The following is a 17,577-nucleotide window of genomic DNA, read 5'->3' as shown; positions in this document are numbered from 1 at the left end:
GTTCACACAATGTTTTATTTCTATCTAGTCCAAACACACATAACAAGTCACAGATTCTCCAAATTCTCAAAAATGTGAGCGTTTCTGCTGGAAATACTTGGTGCGCACATACCCTTTTTATTTTGAGTATTGGGCATTTTTTCTGCTTCTATTGATTTTCATAGGTCAAATTCTGGGGCTTTTTGTCAGGCAGAAATGACTCCATAATTCCCATGTAGGTTTGTTCATACTAAGATGTTCAGGAGATTTGGAGGAAAAACTGTGGGAAACTCCAACTCCTCCTGACACATGCAGCAGCAAAACTCAGTGTGGACATGCCCTTAGGGGGTTTTGCATTGATTCAAGAATGTTTTTGTGGATTTCATGGCAGTATCTAGTACAAAATCCATGTAAAAAAGCCTGTCTGTGTGAACATGGCCAAGTGATGTTCAAAATATCCTTCCTCTACAGTCCACATGGTGCTGGTATCTCCTGGAGCAGAAAGCAGGACATGGCCATGCTGGAGGCGTTTCTGCTTGAAAACAACGCCTAAAATTGACTGGGGAGAAAACTGAAGCAGAAAGACCCCAATACGAAACACAAGTAAAAAAACGGCACAAAGGCCTCGTTCACACGTCTGTGATTGTCACAGTTTCCCCCTGTACATTGGTACGAGCAGTGTCCGTTCTGTACATCCGTATGGCCTCCGGTTTTTACATGAGAAATGCAATAAGAGTTTGCCATCTTTATAACTGGATGAGGGAGTGACCACCCATACCAGCTCCTGCCCTCCAGCTACTTCCGATCCGGCCGTTAGTGTGCTGGCCGATAGCATAAGGCCTCATTCACATGGGAGTTAGTGCACAAGTTCTAGTCAGGCTTTTCACAGATTTAACCGGCACCTGTGACATCCTGGGGCTGCTCCCGTGGATTTGTGTGGCCCAGTGACCTGCACAGACTTGTCTGTCTCGGATCAATCTCTCCAATGCAAGTGTGTGGGTCCTGAGAGAAGTGGCCGCCGTCTCTGCACCATGTCTGTGTCCTCTGTCCCATCTCTGTCCTGTCTCCGTGCAGTGTGTGTCTCTGTGCAGTCTATCCTGTGTCCCTTCACTGTCCTGTCTCTGTGCAGTCTGTCCTGTCTCTGTGCAGTCTGTCCTGTCTCTGTGCAGTCTGTCCTGTCTCTGTGCAGTCTGTCCTGTCTCTGTGCAGTCTGTCCTGTCTCTGTGCAGTCTGTCCTGCCTCTGTCCTGTCTTCGTGCAGACTGTCCTGTGTCCTGTCTCTGTGCAGTCTGTCCTGCCTCTGTGCGGTCTCGGTGCAGTCTGTCCTGTGTCCCTTCTCTGTGCCGTCTATACTGTGTCTCTTAACTGTGCGGTCTCTGTGCAGTCTGTCCTGTGTCCTGTCTCTGTGCAGTATGTCATGTCTCTGTGCAGTCTATCCTGTGTCCCTTCACTGTCCTGTCTCCGTGCAGTCTGTCCTGTCTCTGTGCAGTCTGTCCTGCCTCTGTGCGGTCTCGGTGCAGTCTGTCCTGTGTCCCTTCTCTGTGCCGTCTATACTGTGTCTCTTAACTGTGCGGTCTCTGTGCAGTCTGTCCTGTGTCCTGTCTCTGTGCAGTATGTCATGTCTCTGTGCAGTCTATCCTGTGTCCCTTCACTGTCCTGTCTCCGTGCAGTCTGTCCTGTCTCTGTGCAGTCTGTCCTGTCTCTGTGCAGTCTGTCCTGTCTCTGTCCTGTCTCCTGTCTCTGTGCAGTCTGACAGAAGGCATTGTGGCCAAGTCTCGGGCTGATGTGCGCGGTCTGAATCTGCCTTTATGATAAACCATTGACCAAACTATCAGGAAACTGATAAAAACGCTGATGAAACTCGGGACAGTTTTTCGCGCATGAGAAGAATCACTCAGGTGTGAATTGGCCTTAATTTTCATCTGTGGCTCATAACACGATGGGACATGTCGCCACAAAAAACACCCCACAAGTGAACAACCCCGCAGGCTGTAAACCGTGGGATTCTATCCATAACATACAGAGCCCCGCCGGCCGTGTGAATGCGGAGGTCTCTTGCTCAGAACCGGCCCCCGAGGACCCTAATGAACGTCCCATGTATGATAACGACACGGTATATGGCCGCAGTACTTCATCAATTGTCGCAGCCTGAATTGCAGGAAATGTCACGCGCGACTATAGGAAATAAGCCAAGACGGAGGTTCCCGGCAGACGGATCACGGACTAGCTGGGGGTGATGCCGGTCACGTCCCGTGTTGTCTCCGCGGCAGGACTGGCACGGCGCCCTCACAGGCAGACGACCTGGCAGCACAGTTTGGGTTGTGAGGGCCACAGCGGGGAGCAGAAGTGTCTGCCAGGCGCGATTTACTGCCGTCTGTGACGTGATTCTCCTCGGCATACAAATCTCACAAGTGGAGACCGCGCCATTGTAGGGAACCCGGAGTCAGAGCCAGAAGTGATGGCCGGTAATGATACCGGGACCTGGTGCCGGCCCGGCCGGGGAGTGATGTCTGCTGGCAGTGCCGACCCGGCCGGGGAGTAGTGTCTGCTGGCAGTGCCGACCCGGCCGGGGAGTAGTGTCTGCTGGCAGTGCCGACCCGGCCGGGGAGTAGTGTCTGCTGGCAGTGCCGGCCCGGCCGGGGAGTAATGTCTGCTGGCAGTGCCGGCCCGGCCGGGGAGTAATGTCTGCTGGCAGTGCCGGCCCGACAGTGGAGTAATGTCTGCTGGCAGTGCCGGCCTGACAGTGGAGTAATGTCTGCTGGCAGTGCCGGCCCGGCCGGGGAGTAATGTCTGCTGGCAGTGCCGACCCGGCCGGGGAGTAGTGTCTGCTGGCAGTGCCGACCCGGCCGGGGAGTAGTGTCTGCTGGCAGTGCCGGCCCGGCCGGGGAGTAATGTCTGCTGGCAGTGCCGGCCCGGCCGGGGAGTAATGTCTGCTGGCAGTGCCGGCCCGACAGTGGAGTAATGTCTGCTGGCAGTGCCGGCCCGACAGTGGAGTAATGTCTGCTGGCAGTGCCGGCCCGGCCGGGGAGTAATGTCTGCTGGCAGTGCCGGCCCGACAGTGGAGTAATGTCTGCTGGCAGTGCCGACCCGGCCGGGGAGTAGTGTCTGCTGGCAGTGCCGGCCCGACAGTGGAGTAATGTCTGCTGGCAGTGCCGGCCCGGCCGGGGAGTGATGTCTGCTGGCAGTGCCGACCCGGCCGGGGAGTGATGTCTGCTGGCAGTGCCGGCCCGGCCGGGGAGTAGTGTCTGCTGGCAGTGCCGGCCGGGCAGGGGAGATCCGGCCCCGTCCTACTGAGGAGTTGTCAGTTGTCGCCCCGGGCGGCAGTACTCAGGCCGGACCTCTGGCTACACACGATAATGGCCGTGTCCTCGGTGAGAGGCTCGTACCGCTCGTCCTGTGCTGTCAGGAGCTCCGCGGCGCTCCCCGTCCAGAGCCTCGTATAATGAGCGCCGTATAAAGAAGGTCACAGCAGCCATAAAACGGGGCAATTAGTGTTTTACAGCCGCCGCGGCTCCGCGCACAGCAGCGATAATTACCTGTGAGCGGAGACTGGCGCTGACGCCCGGCCGGAGACACCGACAGCTCATATACTTTCCAAACAACCCCGCGCCCCGTGCCCTCCGCTCCGAGGTCAAAAGTGCAACAACGCCCGATCGTCCAGTCGGAAAAACCGCCGATCCCGCGCCGCCATCCATCACTCATTAACCCGATCATCCCCGGGAGCTGCGTGACACGGAGTCCTCCGGTGATCGCCGCAGCGCGACACTTCACTCCTAACCCCGACACGTCCTGCCCCTGGATTATACCGCGAGCTTCCCCGGAGCAGGCGCTTAACCCCTCGCTGCCCGCACGCCAGGAACCTTCCATTACTCCTCGTTAATAATTCAGCTCGGCGGATGCTCCGCTGTCTCCTGCCCGCACACAAGATTAATGATGCCCTGCTGCAATCAGCGGCGCCGCGGGAGCCTCCGCCGGAGACCGGGGTCACACATTAGCGGGTGCTTTATGTGTCCTCACACATCACCGTGCCCGGAGCTGTCAGTGCTGCCATCCGAGGGGCACGGCGACCCCCGAGACAAAGCATCACCGTGTGCGGGGCTCCAGGCGCAGCGGCACAGCACACACATCGCGCCGCGATCGTCCTCTCCGGTTACATAGCCTGCTCCGGTGACGGACGATCAGCAGTACATCGCTCAGCGCACATTCTCACAGGATGCGACACCCCGGGACTTTCCCCGAGAGCCACAATTACCCCCCCCCCCACATCGTGGCGATCAATGACACGCAGCAACCTGCACAGAACGCACTGATTGCCGATCAATGCGACCACATCGCTGCGATAGATCAGAGGCAGCAGCCAGAACACAAGAACACGACGTGCGAGAGACCCCCGGAGCAGCGATCGCCCACCAGACCCTGGCACCGTACAATGGAGGCGACCTGCTGCTCCCGGGCAAGTGCGGGGATTCTCGGAAACTCGGAAACTCCCCGCCGCGGACATCCAACACCGCACACCCCGTGCCGCCGACCCCCGTGCCTCCGACCCCCGACCCTCCGTGCCGCCGACCCCCGAGCCTCCGTGCCACCGACCCTCCGTGCCTACCTGCGGTGCCGGGGTCGTCCTCGCAGCGGAGCCTCAGTCAGCAGAGGTCTGTGTCCGGCACTGATCCTCCTTGTAAATCCCGGTGAGAATAAGGCAGTCCATCCGCAGCATCCTGCCACATAAGGGCTGACCCGTCCCGCAGAAGTGATCGGTACCAGCAGTGATCGGTCCGGTAGCAGTGATCGGTCCGCAGCAGTGATCGGTCCGGTCCGGTAGCAGTGATCGGTCCGTCCGGTAGCAGTGATCGGTACCAGCAGTGATCGGTCCGGTAGCAGTGATCGGTCCGGTCCGGTAGCAGTGATCGGTACCAGCAGTGATCGGTCCGGTAGCAGTGATCGGTCCCGCCGGCAGAGCCCGGTCTCCGCGCTGCTCTCTCCAGACGCGCAGCGGACGCACTAAAGTTTATTCTTGTTATTTGCAGGCTGGTGCGCACAGCGGAGCGAGCAGTGATCCGTCCCTCCCCGGGAGGAGGAGGCGCCGCTGCTGCCTGGCTGGGTGGGGGGTGGGTGAGCGAGGTCAATCTCCGAAGCCCCCAGGAAAGAAGAAAGATGAGCGGTGGGAGGCGGCAGCAGGAGCCGCGCCAGCCCCCTCCCCCTTCCTCCCTCTACTCCCCCGGTGTTAGCTGGGGAGCGGCGGCGGCTGTGGGGCCGGGGAGGCGGCTCGCAGAGGGGAAGCCCGGGGCAGGAGCCGCACGGAGGGCGCAGGCCGCTAATAATGCGCCACACGTGCGCCCGACAGTGACAGCGCCGAGCAGCCCGGCAGTGCCGCCGTCCTACGTGCTGTCCCGCTGACACTCCCCAGACAGGCGGCAATTACCTTCCACCCATCCCCCTCGTTCTTCCTGCCTGTCTCCCCATCATGTCCTCATTACACACGCGGCGCTCAGGGCTGCGCTAATTCTTTCCATCCTCAGTGTAATCTCTTCCTGTGTAACGGTCTCTTTCCTCTGCGCAGCACGTCTGCCGGGGAAGATCGCGGGGGCTGCGAGGACCCCAGGAGCAGGTGCCCACCCGAGCATTACCGGGGGACCCCAGGAGCAGGTGCCCACCCGAGCATTACCGGGAGACCCCAGGAACAGGTGCCCACCCGAGCATTACCGGGGGACCCCAGGAGCAGGTGCCCACCCGAGCATTACCGGGGGACCCCAGGAACAGGTGCCCACCCGAGCATTACCGGGAGACCCCAGGAACAGGTGCCCACCCGAGCATTACCGGGGGACCCCAGGAGCAGGTGCCCACCCGAGCATTACCGGGGGACCCCAGGAACAGGTGCCCACCCGAGCATTACCGGGGGACCCCAGGAACAGGTGCCCACCCGAGCATTACCGGGGGACCCCAGGAGCAGGTGCCCACCCGAGCATTACCGGGGACCCCAGGAGCAGGTGCCCACCCGAGCATTACCGGGGGACCCCAGGAGCAGGTGCCCACCCGAGCATTACCGGGGGACCCCAGGAGCAGGTGCCCACCCGAGCATTACCGGGGGACCCCAGGAACAGGTGCCCACCCGAGCATTACCGGGGGACCCCAGGAGCAGGTGCCCACCCGAGCATTACCGGGGACCCCAGGAACAGGTGCCCACCCGAGCATTACCGGGGACCCCAGGAACAGGTGCCCACCCGAGCATTACCGGGGGACCCCAGGAGCAGGTGCCCACCCGAGCATTACCGGGGGACCCCAGGAACAGGAGCCCACCCGAGCATTACTGGCAGATAGCGATCAGCAGTGTAGGGCAGGCTGGTGACGGAGCAACATCATCTATCTATCCAGTATCTATCATCTAAAATTATCTATCCATTATCTACCTATTATCTATCATCTATCTATCTATTATTATCTATCTATCTATCTATTATTATCTATCTATCTATTATTATCTATCTATCTATCATCTATTATCTATCTATCATCTATCTATTATTATCTATCTATTATCTATCTATCATCTATTATCTATCCATCATCTATCTATCATCTATCTATCTCTATCCATTTACAGTATTATCTATCTATCGTCTATCTATCTATTTATCTATTATCTATCTATCATCTATCTATCATCTATTATCTATCCATCATCTATCTATCATCTATCCATCTACAGTATTATCTATCTATCGTCTATCTATTTATCTATTATCTATCTATCATCTATTATCTATCTATCATCTATTATCTATCTATCATCTATCTATCTCTATCTATAATCTATCTATCATCTATCTCTATCTATTTATCTATCTATCCATCATCTATCTATCTATTATCTATCTATTATCTATCTATCTTATCTATCCATCCATCCAGCATCTATCCATCCGTTATCTACTATCTATCTCTAGCTGTCTGCACAGGAGCTGGGGGAGGGGAGCCCCCAGGATTATGTGATGCGATCAGTTGATACATTGTTACATTTAACACTTCATATCCTGCATGTTGTCACACTGACTCCCCATACACGCCGGCCACATGATGGTGCACACATCGGGGCAATCCGTTTACAGCTCGAATTTTCACGTGCCCGAATTGTTCCACGCAGAACCCTGTGCTCGTGGGTCCGCTGGCTGCCGGTGACGCAGGGGCTTCATGTGCGCGTCGTGGTTTGGCCTCAGTTCGGCGTGGCATGCTGCAGCCTGTCAGTGTGGCGCTGCCTCTGTCCGATCACCCGCATGACTGCAGATCTATGAGGGGCGGAGGCACGACCACCTAAATATAAGGACTCCAGCTTTGGTCCTACGATTCCATCACCGGAGGGGGCATGGTAGATGAACCGGGGGCCCCAATCATGGAGCGATGGCGTATTGCGGGGTATGCCATTATTTCGGGCTGCTTGGACCTCTGCCAGTTCGGAGACTGACGGGGCCGCTTGTGCGTAGCGCGGGGTCAGACATGATAGGCTGACCGACAATTCATCTCTGACAGTCTGTGAGATCACAGTGCACTCAGATGTCATCCGAGTGCCGCCTGATGTTTTCTCGCCCACTGACTTGCAGTGCCGATTTTACTCGGAGGGTCACGTCTCCGCAATTTCCCAGACACATGTGAATGGCTGCATGGACTGTAGGAATGTCGGCAGTGTGAATGAGATCGCGCATCGGAACCGCACTGCTGTGACCGAGCACTAACACACAGATGGCCTCTGTTCATATCTGCTGCGGTTTCTCCAAGATGCAGCCCCATCACTTCTAGCAGAGCGTTTTCACAGGATCATTAATAATTGCAGGAATATTTTTCACACCAAATGTGACGGAGATTCCCGATCCTCATCCTCAGGAGTGATGAGACTAATCACTGAGCCACCCACAGACCGTACATTGTGCTGGGACCCCCAGACTGGGCACCCTGAGGGCGCAGCCCCTGGGATCAGCCCCGGGATTAGCTCCAGGCCGCAGCGCAGATTTCACGGCACAATTTGCATTCGCACAATCCTTGAACTTCCTCGCTGGCTCCGAGACTCGTGAATGTGAAAGCGGAGAATACCGTATATACCCGAATACAAGCTCTCCCCCGAGAGACACGGCAGAAGAAAGGAAATCCTGCGCTCTGCCAAGCTGCAATGTAATGGTGCGTACTGTGGAGCTCGGCCCTGGCGCTGAGGAGCTCGGCCCCCGCCCTGAGGAGCTCGGCCCCCGCCCTGAGGAGCTCGGCCCCCGCCCTGAGGAGTTCGGCCCGGCCCTGAGGAGCTCGGCCCCGACCCTGAGGAGCTCGGCCCGGCCCTGAGGAGCTCGGCCCCGGCCCTGAGGAGCTTGGCCCCGGCCCTGAGGAGCTCGGCCCCGAACCTGAGGAGCCCGGCCCCGGCCCTGAGGAGCTCGGCCCGGCCCTGAGGAGCTCGGCCCCCGCCCTGAGGAGCTCGGCCCGGCCCTGAGGAGCTCGGCCCCCACCCTGAGGAGCTCGGCCCGGCCCTGAGGAGCTCGCCCCGACCCTGAGGAGCTCGGCCCCGACCCTGAGGAGCTCGGCCCCGACCCTGAGGAGCTCGGCCCGGCCCTGAGGAGCTCGCCCCGGCCCTGAGGAGCTCGGCCCCGACCCTGAGGAGCTCGGCCCCGACCCTGAGGAGCTCGGCCCCGGCCCTGAGGAGCTCGGCCCGGCCCTGAGGAGCTCGGCCCGGCCCTGAGGAGCTCGGCCCCGACCCTGAGGAGCTCGGCCCGGCCCTGAGGAGCTCGCCCCGACCCTGAGGAGCTCAGCCCCGACCCTGAGGAGCTCGGCCCCCGCCCTGAGGAGCTCGGCCACGGCCCTGAGGAGCTCGGCCCGGCCCTGAGGAGCTCAGCCCCGGCCCTGAGGAGCTCGGCCCCAAACCTGAGGAGCCCGGTCCTGAGGAGCTCGGCCCCAACGCTGAGGAGCCCGGCCCCGGCCCTGAGGAGCCCGGCCCCGACCCTGAGGAGCTCGGCCCCGGCCCTGAGGAGCTCGGCCCCGGCCCTGAGGAGCCCGGCCCCAACCCTGATGAGCTCGGCCCCGGCCCTGAGGAGCTCGGCCCCGACCCTGAGGAGCTCGGCCCCGGCCCTGAGGAGCTCAGCCCCGACCCTGAGGAGCTCACCCCGGCCCTGAGGAGCTCAGCCCCGACCCTGAGGAGCTCGGCCCCGACCCTGAAGAGCTCGGCCCCGGCCCTGAGGAGCCCGGCCCCGACCCTGAGGAGCCCAGCCCGGCCCTGAGGAACTTGGTCCCCACCCTGAGGAGCTCGGCCCCGACCCTGAGGAGCTCACCCCGGCCCTGAGGAGCTCAGCCCCGACCCTCACGAGTTCGGCCCCCGCCCTGAGGAGCTCGGCCCCGGCCCTGAGAAGCTCGGCCCGGCCCTGAGGAGCTCAGCCCCGGCCCTGAGGAGCTCGGCCCCGACGCTGAGGAGCTCGGCCCCGACCCTGAGGAGCTCGGCCCCGACCCTGAGGAACTTGGTCCCCACCCTGAGAAGCTCGGCCCCGACCCTGAGGAGCTCACCCCGGCCCTGAGGAGCTCAGCCCCGACCCTGAGGAGATCGGCCCCCGCCCTGAGGAGCTCGGCCCCGGCCCTGAGGAGCTCGGCCCGGCCCTGAGGAGCTCAGCCCCGGCCCTGAGGAGCTCGGCCCCAAACCTGAGGAGCCCGGCCCCGGCACTGAGGAGCTCGGCCCCGACGCTGAGGAGCTCGGCCCCGACCCTGAGGAGCTCGGCCCCGACCCTGAAGAGCCCGGCCCTGAGGAGCCCGGCCCAGACCCTGAGGAGCCCGGCCCCGGCCCTGAGGAGCCCGGCCCCGACCCTGAGGAGCCCGGCCCCGGCCCTGAGGAGCCCGGCCCCGACCCTGAGGAGCTCGGCCCCGGCCCTGAGGAGCTCGGCCCCGACCCTGAGGAGCTCGGCCCCGACCCTGAAGAGCTCGGCCCCGGCCCTGAGGAGCTCGGCCCCGACCCTGAGGAGCTCGGCCCGGGCCCTGAGGAGCTCGGCCCCGACCCTGAGGAGCCCGGCCCGGCCCTGAGGAACTTGGTCCCCACCCTGAGGAGCTCACTCCGGCCCTGAGGAGCTCAGCCCTGACCCTGAGGAGCTCGGCCTCGACCCTGAGGAGCCCGGCCCGGCCCTGAGGAACTTGGTCCCCACCCTGAGGAGCTCGGCCCCGACCCTGAGGAGCTCACCCCGGCCCTGAGGAGCTCAGCCCCGACCCTGAGGAGCTCGGCCCCCGCCCTGAGGAGCTCGGCCCCGGCCCTGAGGAGCTCGGCCCGGCCCTGAGGAGCTCAGCCCCGGCCCTGAGGAGCTCGGCCCCAAACCTGAGGAGCCCGGCCCCGGCCCTGAGGAGCTCGGCCCCAAACCTGAGGAGCCCGGCCCCGGCCCTGAGGAGCTCGGCCCCGACCCTGAGGAGCTCGGCCCCAACGCTGAGGAGCTCGGCCCCGACCCTGAGGAGCTCGGCCCCGACCCTGAAGAGCTCGGCCCCGGCCCTGAAGAGCTCGGCCCCGGCCCTGAGGAGCTCGGCCCCGACCCTGAGGAGCTCACCCCGGCCCTGAGGAGCTCAGCCCCGACCCTGAGGAGCTCGGCCCCGACCCTGAAGAGCTCGGCCCCGGCCCTGAGGAGCCCGGCCCCGACCCTGAGGAGCTCGGCCCCGGCCCTGAGGAGCTCGGCCCCGACCCTGAGGAGCCCGGCCCTGAGGAACTTGGTCCCCACCCTGAGGAGCTCGGCCCCGACCCTGAGGAGCTCGGCCCCGACCCTGAGGAGCTCATCCCGGCCCTGAGGAGCTCGGCCCCGACCCTGAGGAGCTCGGCCCCCGCCCTGAGGACCTCGGCCCCCGCCCTGAGGAGCTCGGCCCCGGCCCTGAGGAGCTCGGCCCGGCCCTGAGGAGCTCAGCCCCGGCCCTGAGGAGCTCGGCCCCAAACCTGAGGAGCCCGGCCCCGGCCCTGAGGAGCTCGGCCCCAAACCTGAGGAGCCCGGCCCCGGCCCTGAGGAGCTCGGCCCCGACCCTGAGGAGCTCGGCCCCAACGCTGAGGAGCTCGGCCCCGACCCTCAGGAGCTCGGCCCCGACCCTGAAGAGCTCGGCCCCGGCCCTGAAGAGCTCGGCCCCGGCCCTGAGGAGCTCAGCCCCGACCCTGAGGAGCTCACCCCGGCCCTGAGGAGCTCAGCCCCGACCCTGAGGAGCTCGGCCCCGACCCTGAAGAGCTCGGCCCCGGCCCTGAGGAGCCCGGCCCCGACCCTGAGGAGCTCGGCCCCGGCCCTGAGGAGCTCGGCCCCGACCCTGAGGAGCCCGGCCCTGAGGAACTTGGTCCCCACCCTGAGGAGCTCGGCCCCGACCCTGAGGAGCTCATCCCGGCCCTGAGGAGCTCGGCCCCGACCCTGAGGAGCTCGGCCCCCGCCCTGAGGAGGAGCTCGGCCCCGGCGAGCTCGGCCCCGGCCCTGAGGAGCTCGGCCCGGCCCTGAGGAGCCCGGCCCCGGCCCTGAGGAGCCCGGCCCCAACCCTGAGGAGCCCGGCCCCGGCCCTGAGGAGCCCGGCCCCGACCCTGAGGAGCTCGGCCCCGACCCTGAGGAGCTCGGCCCCGACCCTGAGGAGCTCGGCCCCGACCCTGAGGAGCCCGGCCCCGAGGAGCCCGGCCCCAACCCTGAGGAGCTCGGCCCCGGCCCTGAGGAGCTCGGCCCCGACCCTGAGGAGCTCGGCCCCGACCCTGAGGAGCTCGGCCCCGACCCTGAGGAGCTCGGCCCCGGCCCTGAGGAGCTCGGCCCCGACCCTGAGGAGCTCGGCCCCGGCTCTGAGGAGCTCGGCCCCGGCCCTGAGGTCGCCACATCTCCTTACTGGTGTAGTATGAACACACGGCTGAACTCTGATCAGGGAAACGATCTGAGTCGTGCAGAGAAAGATCGCAGGGGAGATCGCCCTATAGTGACCCACTCATGTGCACAGTGGTGGTCTGTAGCCATCTGCCCCGTAGGAGGAGTGTCAGGGGGCTCCAGCCCAACGAATGCCTCTCTGCTCCTGTCTGCATTCCTGTCCTCTGCCCGCTCCCCTGCCATCATCAGGGTTTCTGTCCCTGTATGACATTGTACTGGGAAAGGCTGAGTGAAAGATCGCGGAAATAGGACGGGGAGCGTGGATCAGCTATGGCAGGAGCGGAGGCTATAGTAGCTGTCACCCAGCTTTCCCATGGACAGGAGCGGACACTTGATCATTCCGTTCAGTCTCTCTGCGCCTGCTGCATTCTGCTGGCTCTTCATTAGTCGCCCGGTCCCTTCCTCGCCAGCTGTGTACCTTGCCTGGAGCTCAAGGATTGGCAGGCGCAGCCCGGAATGTGCCTCTATTGTAGGGACTCGGACTGTCCGTCACCAGACAGCGGCTGGGAATCATTGTCCTAATACCCCGACTATTACACGGCAAATCATACCGAGATGAGGCAGCCCCGATAATCCCCGCTGTACCGTAATACACGGCAGCCCCGATAATCCCCGCTGTACCGTAATACACGGCAGCCGCGATAATCCCCGCTGTACCGTAATACACGGCAGCCGCGATAATCCCCGCTGTACCGTAATACACGGCAGCCCCGATAATCCCCGCTGTACCGTAATACACGGCAGCCGCGATAATCCCCGCTGTACCGTAATACACGGCAGCCCCGATAATCCCCGCTGTACCGTAATACACGGCAGCCCCGATAATCCCCGCTGTACCGTAATACACGGCAGCCCCGATAATCTCCGCTGTACCGTAATACACGGCAGCCGCGATAATCCCCGCTGTACCGTAATACACGGCAGCCCCGATAATCCCCGCTGTACCGTAATACACGGCAGCCCCGATAATCCCCGCTGTACCGTAATACACGGCAGCCCCGATAATTCCTGCTGCACCATAATTCATTTAAGCCCCTAACGATTGATGCTGCGGTGTAGGTGGTAGCCCCTATAATTGGCGCTGCAGTGTAGGTGTCCCCTATAATTGGCGCTGCAGTGTAGGTGGTAGCCCCTATAATTGGCGCTGTTGTGTAGGTGATAGCCCCTATAATTGGCGCTGCGGTGTAGGTGGTGTACCCTATAATTGGCGCTCCGGTGTAGGTGGTAGCTCCTATAATTGGCGCTGCGGTGTAGGTGGTAGCCCCTATAATTGGCGCTGCAGTGTAGGTGTCCCCTATAATTGGCGCTGCAGTGTAGGTGGTAGCCCCTATAATTGGCGCTGTTGTGTAGGTGGTAGCTCCTATAATTGGCGCTGCGGTGTAGGTGGTAGCCCCTATAATTGGCGCTGCGGTGTAGGTGGTAGCCCCTATAATTGGCGCTGCGGTGTAGGTGGTAGCCCCTATAATTGGCGCTGCGGTGTAGGTGGTAGCCCCTATAATTGGCGCTGCGGTGTAGGTGGTAGCCCCTATAATTGGCGCTGCGGTGTAGGTGGTAGCCCCTATAATTGGCGCTGCGGTGTAGGTGGTAGCCCCTATAATTGGCGCTGCAGTGTAGGTGTCCCCTATAATTGGAGCTGCGGTGTAGGTGGTAGCCCCTATAATTGGCGCTGCGGTGTGGGTGGTAGCCCCTATAATTGGCGCTGCGGTGTAGGTGGTAGCGCCTATAATTGGCGCTGCGGTGTAGGTGGTAGCCCCTATAATTGGCGCTGCGGTGTAGGTGGTAGCCCCTATAATTGGCGCTGCGGTGTAGGTGGTAGCCCCTATAATTGGCGCTGCGGTGTAGGTGGTAGCCCCTATAATTGGCGCTGCGGTGCGGGTGGTAGCCCCTATAATTGGCGCTGCGGTGCAGGTGGTAGCCCCTATAATTGGCGCTGCGGTGCAGGTGGTAGCCCCTATAATTGGCGCTGCGGTGTAGGTGGTAGCCCCTATAATTGGCGCTGCGGTGTAGGTGGTAGCCCCTATAATTGGCGCTGCGGTGAAGGTGGTAGCCCCTATAATTGGCGCTGCGGTGTAGGTGGTAGCCCCTATAATTGGCGCTGCGGTGTAGGTGGTAGCCCCTATAATTGGCGCTGCGGTGTAGGTGGTAGCCCCTATAATTGGCGCTGCGGTGTAGGTGGTAGCCCCTATAATTGGCGCTGCGGTGTAGGTGGTAGCCCCTATAATTGGCGCTGCGGTGTAGGTGGTAGCCCCTATAATTGGCGCTGCGGTGTAGGTGGTAGCCCCTATAATTGGCGCTGCGGTGTAGGTGGTAGCCCCTATAATTGGCGCTGCGGTGTAGGTGGTAGCCCCTATAATTGGCGCTGCGGTGTAGGTGGTAGCCCCTATAATTGGCGCTGCGGTGTAGGTGGTAGCCCCTATAATTGGCGCTGCGGTGTAGGTGGTAGCCCCTATAATTGGCGCTGCGGTGTAGGTGGTAGCCCCTATAATTGGCGCTGCGGTGTAGGTGGTAGCCCCTATAATTGGCGCTGCGGTGTAGGTGGTAGCCCCTATAATTGGCGCTGCAGTGTAGGTGTCCCCTATAATTGGAGCTGCGGTGTAGGTGGTAGCCCCTATAATTGGCGCTGCGGTGTGGGTGGTAGCCCCTATAATTGGCGCTGCGGTGTAGGTGGTAGCGCCTATAATTGGCGCTGCGGTGTAGGTGGTAGCCCCTATAATTGGCGCTGCGGTGTAGGTGGTAGCCCCTATAATTGGCGCTGCGGTGTAGGTGGTAGCCCCTATAATTGGCGCTGCGGTGTAGGTGGTAGCCCCTATAATTGGCGCTGCGGTGCGGGTGGTAGCCCCTATAATTGGCGCTGCGGTGCAGGTGGTAGCCCCTATAATTGGCGCTGCGGTGCAGGTGGTAGCCCCTATAATTGGCGCTGCGGTGTAGGTGGTAGCCCCTATAATTGGCGCTGCGGTGTAGGTGGTAGCCCCTATAATTGGCGCTGCGGTGAAGGTGGTAGCCCCTATAATTGGCGCTGCGGTGTAGGTGGTAGCCCCTATAATTGGCGCTGCGGTGTAGGTGGTAGCCCCTATAATTGGCGCTGCGGTGTAGGTGGTAGCCCCTATAATTGGCGCTGCGGTGTAGGTGGTAGCCCCTATAATTGGCGCTGCGGTGTAGGTGGTAGCCCCTATAATTGGCGCTGCGGTGTAGGTGGTAGCCCCTATAATTGGCGCTGCGGTGTAGGTGGTAGCCCCTATAATTGGCGCTGCGGTGTAGGTGGTAGCCCCTATAATTGGCGCTGCGGTGTAGGTGGTAGCCCCTATAATTGGCGCTGCGGTGTAGGTGGTAGCCCCTATAATTGGCGCTGCGGTGTAGGTGGTAGCCCCTATAATTGGCGCTGCGGTGTAGGTGGTAGCCCCTATAATTGGCGCTGCAGTGGGGCTGGAGAGCAGGCCCTGCCACCATCACTCGGGCTTGCACCTTGTCCCTGTGACTCAGGGCTGTGCTGACGGAGGTGAGGGCGGGCGGCTGCTCGCCTTTGTGTGAGCCCTGTGTTCCGCCGCTCTCGCCCCCCGCTGCCTGTGCCCTCCTTTGCCGCTCTCCTCCCTCTCCAGCTTGGCATGCCGCCAGTTTCCACTGTCTATGGCCTCAGAGTCCTCACCAGAGCTGCAGGCAGCTAAGCTCCCAACACCTCTCCCTGTTCTGTACATGAGCGCTTCACTCCCGTTAACCCTCTCACACTGAGCTCGCAGCCTGAGGCTCATAACCACCTCGAAACCGGCTCCGACACCCTTCTATCCCGGGAGGATGTGCCGGAAACCGAGCCACTGCTCCACTATGTCCATCCAGTGCCCCCACACTCACCAGGGCACTGCTGTGCCAACCATGAGCCCATGTGGGGAACATGAACAATCTTTAGTGCAGCCTGAAATATTTCATTCCCAAAAATGAATTCCCGGGACGTTTACAGGTAATGGATCCCGCGTCCTGTCCGGCCCACAGCTCATGAGCCCAGCAGCATTACTGCTCTGCGGGACCGGGGCCCAGTTCACACCATATTCCTGTATTGTACAGGACGGGCGCCATATGGCATCAGCAGTTATTAACATTTACAAGTCCAAATGCCTATGTCAATGACTTGCCGTGTATAAACACAAATCAGGTGCTATACGGATGATCCATATTGATTCCTATTTTTTCAGAACCCATAGACTTGAATAGGCAAGTGTCATCCAAAATACGAAGTAGACTAGTGTATGTTCCCATTTTTTTCATGAAGACACTCGGTCCGCGTAATAAAACAGGTCACCTGAACAGTACAATGAAACAGCATTTTTTGGATGGACAGCACTAGAACCTGAAGATGAAGTTGTGTGAACTAAGCCTTAGGGCTCGTGGAGACTTCCGAATTTTGGGCCGGAGTGTACTCCGATCAAATCAAACATCAGATCACACTCAGACCAATGTTATTCTAAGGGGTCATGCACATGTTCAATTTTTTCCTTGGATAGAGTCTGTCTGAGAACGCAGCATGCCCAATTTGCATCCCATATTCGGATTGCACTCAGCCATGCAGGTCAATGAGTGTGTAAAAACTCGGATGACATCTGAATGCAGTCCAATTTTCATAGACTGACAGAACGGAGAAGATGGAGACATTTTGTTTCCATCTTCTCATCTGAGAAAATTGGATCACACTGTGATCAAACTCTGATCAGAGTTCAATTAGCGTAATTGGACCAACTTTCTTGGATTACAAAAAATACGGTGCTGTGAACTAAGCCTAAGGGTATGTGCACACGTCAGGATTTTAGCGTTTTTTTTTGCGGAATTTCGCCATAAAAACGCTATAAATCCGGTAAAAAAACGCTAACATTATGCATCCTATCATTTAGAATGCATTCCGCATTTTTTGTGCAGATGTTAGCGTTTTTTTCCGCAAAAAAAAACGCATCCCGCAAAAAATCCGGACATGCTCTATCTTTTTCTGGATTTTCTGCAGATTTCCTATCAAAAAGGACATTCCGGAAATTTAAAAAAAAAAAAAAAATCTGCGCAAATTCCGCGAGAAATCCGCGCGAAAAGAGCACGCGGATTTCAGACAGAATTCTCAGGATTTTGCCAGGAAAAAATCCTGACGTGTGCACATACCCTTAGAGATAGTGCCTGATGAGTCCTGCCACAAACTATCTGACAGGTAAACATGGACCATTAACAAATACAGGTGGTAACGTGACTGTTACCTTTAATGAGGTCTGACAAGGTTTTTGGGTACTCTGTATGGCAAGAATGTCCACTGTTCAAAAAAATAAAGGGAACACTAAAATCCCATATCACTGATTGAAATATTCCAGTTGTAAATCTTTATTCATTACATAGTGGGATGTGTTGAGAACAGTAAAACCTAAAAATGATCAACGTAAATCACAACTAATATCCCACGGAGGTCTGGAGTTGGAATGATGCTTAAAATCAAAGTGGAAAATGAAGTTACAGGCTGATCCAACTTCAGTGGAAATGCCTCAAGACAAGGAAATGATGCTCAATAGTGTGTGAGGCCTCCACGTATCTGTATGACCTCCCTACAACGCTGGGCATGCTCTTGATGAGGCGGCGGATGGTCTCCTGAGGGATTTCCTCCCAGACCTGGACTAAAGCATCCGTCAACTCCTGGACAGTCTGTGGTGCAAAATGACGTTGGTGGATGGTGCGAGACATGATGTCCCAGATGTGTTCAATCGTATTCAGGTCTGGGG

At 59.7% G+C, this 17,577-nt stretch overlaps 2 protein-coding genes across 5 annotated transcripts in view; one reads left to right on the top strand and one right to left on the bottom strand.

Moving 5' to 3' along the window:
- The window catches only part of BCOR (BCL6 corepressor), a 199,204-nt gene that overhangs the window by 44,705 nt on the left and 136,922 nt on the right, over positions 1–17,577 (bottom strand). Inside the window, exon 1 of one of the 4 annotated variants that reach the window (XM_069761607.1) lies at positions 4,582–5,049. The exons of the other annotated variants lie outside the window; for them this stretch is intronic. The gene's annotated coding sequence lies outside the window, so the exon portion shown is untranslated. Of the gene's footprint in view, positions 1–4,581; positions 5,050–17,577 lie in introns of those variants that run through there. 4 annotated transcript variants of the gene reach the window in all.
- Positions 4,299–12,047, top strand: LOC138671573 (basic proline-rich protein-like). Its single transcript, XM_069759752.1, has 7 exons — positions 4,299–4,663; positions 5,003–5,357; positions 5,536–6,151; positions 9,582–10,018; positions 10,263–10,679; positions 10,863–11,279; positions 11,439–12,047. The coding sequence occupies exons 1-7, from the start codon at positions 4,299–4,301 to the stop codon at positions 12,045–12,047; spliced, it is 3,216 nt and encodes a 1,071-aa protein (XP_069615853.1).

This window comes from Ranitomeya imitator, chromosome 3, assembly GCF_032444005.1.
Source record: "Ranitomeya imitator isolate aRanImi1 chromosome 3, aRanImi1.pri, whole genome shotgun sequence".
Taxonomy (NCBI): Eukaryota; Metazoa; Chordata; class Amphibia; order Anura; family Dendrobatidae; genus Ranitomeya; species Ranitomeya imitator.
The sequence above is the reverse complement of the archived record's forward strand: the minus strand, read 5'-3'. Positions and strand labels throughout refer to the sequence as shown.